The sequence below is a fragment of the Anoplophora glabripennis genome, unplaced genomic scaffold, assembly GCF_000390285.2.
Source record: "Anoplophora glabripennis isolate ALB-LARVAE unplaced genomic scaffold, Agla_2.0 scaffold1448, whole genome shotgun sequence".
NCBI lineage: Eukaryota > Metazoa > Arthropoda > Insecta > Coleoptera > Cerambycidae > Anoplophora > Anoplophora glabripennis.
In genome coordinates this window covers 60,897-64,403 of record NW_019417543.1, presented here as the reverse complement: position 1 = coordinate 64,403, position 3,507 = coordinate 60,897, and the positions used below count along the sequence as shown (strand labels likewise).

General features: G+C 32.4%; 2 protein-coding genes across 3 annotated transcripts; one reads left to right on the top strand and one right to left on the bottom strand.

Annotated features, from left to right (window-relative positions):
• Positions 1–206: 206 nt before the first annotated feature.
• On the top strand, positions 207–989 carry LOC111692403. The gene is made up of 2 exons (XM_023456404.1): positions 207–352; positions 524–989. Exons 1-2 carry the CDS (start codon positions 342–344, stop codon positions 987–989), a joined length of 477 nt encoding a protein of 158 aa, XP_023312172.1. The 5' UTR covers positions 207–341.
• Positions 990–1,575: 586 nt separating this feature from the next.
• On the bottom strand, positions 1,576–2,667 carry LOC108914768. Of its 2 annotated transcripts, XM_023456403.1 has the most exons (3): positions 2,645–2,655; positions 2,319–2,569; positions 1,576–2,164 (listed from the first exon to the last, which is right to left on the bottom strand). In XM_023456403.1, the coding sequence occupies exons 2-3, from the start codon at positions 2,562–2,564 to the stop codon at positions 1,715–1,717; spliced, it is 696 nt and encodes a 231-aa protein (XP_023312171.1). In that variant the 5' UTR covers positions 2,565–2,569; positions 2,645–2,655; the 3' UTR covers positions 1,576–1,714. The 2 variants fall into 2 exon arrangements, with proteins under 2 accessions (XP_023312171.1, XP_018576164.2); XM_018720648.2 differs by having other exon boundaries at positions 2,319–2,667.
• Positions 2,668–3,507: the final 840 nt, after the last annotated feature.

The following is a 3,507-nucleotide window of genomic DNA, read 5'->3' as shown; positions in this document are numbered from 1 at the left end:
TTAATATTCTTTGGTTGTAGTACTAACGTTAGTACTATATTTTCTATGAGCTATGAGTCTATTTGTCTGTATTGTCTCCGCAGTCTCCGTCTCCCTCATTTGTATTGTGCAATTTCCGTGCCGTATAGTTCTTATATTATTTACTTCTATTTGACACAATATTGTTAATTATTTTAAAAACTGTACAGTCTGTAATATGGCTACAGAAGGCACAGAAGCTGGATTTGTCCAAGGGCAATCTGATAATTTGCCAAAAATTGATGTTGTATCAATGTTTGCATTTTTGGGAAACAACCCAAATTTCATGGGTGCTGAGTTAAAAGGAGTGAAAGCTGTGAGATATGTATAATAGGTATTTAATATAAACATTATTTACATCTGTTAATACCTTTGCTGGATTTTATGTAGTAATTTCTTATAAAAGATAATATAAATAAAAACATAACCTTAAAATGTGACGTACTGAAATAATATGTAAATATTCCCATTAAAATAATTATATTTATTTATTATATTCTTTTAGATATGCTCGTGAAAATTATGGAGACAATGCTGTTGGCTGGGTGCAAGTGAAACGAGATGGTGATGTTTGCATTGTAAAGGCTAGAGTTACTCCAGAGCAGTGTTCGGAATGCTATTGGAAAAACTCTGCACTTTCTAATATTGACACAAATTTGAAACTAGTGAAAGTTGAAGATTTGGGTGAAACGAATCCATTGAAAACTACAAACGATACCAATTTTTTACAGTCATTTGTGAACCATAGTTTAGATTTGGGAATCACAGATACTGTGCTGATGAAATATTTCAAGGAAGAGAGCGACTTTGAAAGATTGTCCCTACACAGATTGTTAGAAGAATATTTGGTGGAATTGGAGGACATAACAGCAGATGGTTTTTCTACATTTTGTACAGGAAAAATGACTGAAGATATTTGCAGATGTTGCCAAGGCAACTGTAGATCAAATGGCGAATGCTTTATGGCATGAGTTACGTTACTTAAGAATTACTGTTTCAAAGGCTTATGATGTAGCCCATTGCAAAACTACAGGCGGATCATTGGTTGAGTCAGTTTTGGGGGCATCAAAATTAAAGGACGCTGCTGCCATGACTAGGGGAAGACAACCTGAAGCACAAGTTTTAAGATTAGTGGTGAAACAAACTGAACAGAAAATTCAACGCTGTGGATTAGTGCTTGTACCCGAGAATCCATTTATTGGAGCATCGCCTGATGGAGTATGCGAAAATTTTTTGGTTGAAGTTAAATGTCCGACTTCTTCAAAGGCGTACAAGAGATATGTAACGTCAAGTCTTGATATTATAGCAAAGTACATGGCACAGGTTCAACACTACAAATGTTTTGTTTAAAGAAAAAGGAACATTTGTTTGTTGTTGCTAAAGATTTTGAATATTCAAAGCAAATTACGATTATTAATGTTGACTTTAATAAACTTTATGTTTTAGATTTATTAGAAAAATGTAATAATTTTTGGAAAAATAATATTTTTGATATTGTTAAAAATAATTTCAATTAAAAATAAAATTACAATAATTGTTTGTCTTTCGGTATTTTATTGCAGTGTAATATAGTTATCAATGCACATGACATTTGAGTTGAACTTGAAGAACTAGTTTGACTTAAATTATAGTCACTTTCTCTGTCTGTTTGAACTTGCAGAAGAAACTGTATTCTCTATAAAAGATAGTGATTTCACTATATTGTAGGGTTTAAAAGAGACGTTCCAACTGACACAACTGGTACTTTTATTGGTGATAAACCAATTGAAGTACATATTTGCTGCACGTTAGTTGCCTTGTTTTGAAATTTTGGTCGCAGGTTCACTTGTATGGCCTTGTCCACGGTCAGAGTCGCCGATTCAACAATATCCGCTGAAACTTGTCCCATAGTGGGTTCTTCACCAAAAGCTTCCTCCATTTTATCGCCATTATTTTTAGCAGACGCAGATGGTGTGGTGGCTTCGATTTCTGCTTCCATTATAAGTTCAAGACGTCTTCTTTTTTCAGGAAGATGTCTTTCTTTAGGTTCCTCTTTTGTTTTTTGGCACATAAATATATGTGGAATCACCCCTGCCTTCAATCTCAAATTTTTTACTTTCCTGCCCATTAATTGATACTGCATAAAATTTTCCATATCTTGTATCAACTGAAATAAAATATAAAAATAATAATAAAACATGTAGTGTCACCAATGCTTACGGTAGAATAATAAATAAACTTTATAAATATAGGGATGTACGATGAGTAAAATTATTAAAAAAATAAAATATTCCATATTTAAGACTTTATAAAATACTTACGTTAAAATGATCCTCACAGATGTGCAAAGTAGATTTAACACTAACTGGACTTTTCTTCAGGTCTCTTTTTATAGCTAAACACCATTTCTTCCTCATTTTCTCATCCTTCGGCACATTAAAAAATAATTTGTTGGGGGCAGTTACAGTTGTGGAACCACACATGGGTACTATACAGCACTTATAATATTTATGTTCAGGCACTCTTATGTCTTTTACGTTCTTGTGCTGTAATTCTGAAGCCATCATGCACTCTATGAAAATTAACGAAACTTGTCTTTAAATTTATGCACTAAAATTAAACTGTTAACTAAACTACTCAAAACTACCTCAGAATTCGATGCGAACACAACGTTAAATGACACTAATGACAGCAATTAACAATGTAATGACTAATGACAGCGCCAGCGACCCACGTTTTGACAGTCATATACCGTATCCTGACGTCACAAATTGTTTCACCAATTACAGATCGTTTTCGCCCACCTAATTATATTCCATATTTCAATAATTAATTACATATCAATTATTCAGTTTAAAGATGTTTTACATAATAGAAACATACTTTTATAGTAATTTTCTGCACTTTAAATAAATTTTGCATCAAAAGAAAATTTGATGCAACTTCTTTCTTATTTGTTTTCATTTTTCGTTTATCTGTTAAAACAAAAACTTCATACTTTATCACATGGAGACTATATATATATATATATACATATACATATATACTATCTACTCTCCATGCTTTATCAGTTCAACTTTTTTACCTGTTTTACTATAAACGAGTCTTGTCTTGTCAAGACAATATCCCGTTAAATCATTATAAAGTCGATTGAATTCCAATTCGTGAAAATGCTGAAAAAGTGGAAATAATCAGTTTGTTCTACAAGAATAATGACTGTCTCACTACAGGGATCTCGGAAACGGTAAGAGGTACGAATTAGCTTAAATGGGGGCAAAGTTGCGTAATCACTAATCAGGGGACCAACATTATGCCTCTAAAAAATCAAGGTTAATATGATTAGTTTTCGAAATATTTGAAAAAAACTTAAATTTTGGAAATCCGTTTTTGTTTCATTTAAGCCTTGTTTGAGGTGATATTGAAAAAAGAACAACACTTTCTCCGGGCCACTTTTTGCCCTCTATCAAATGGCATAATCAATTTTTATATGTAATGTTTCGTCTCTCCAGG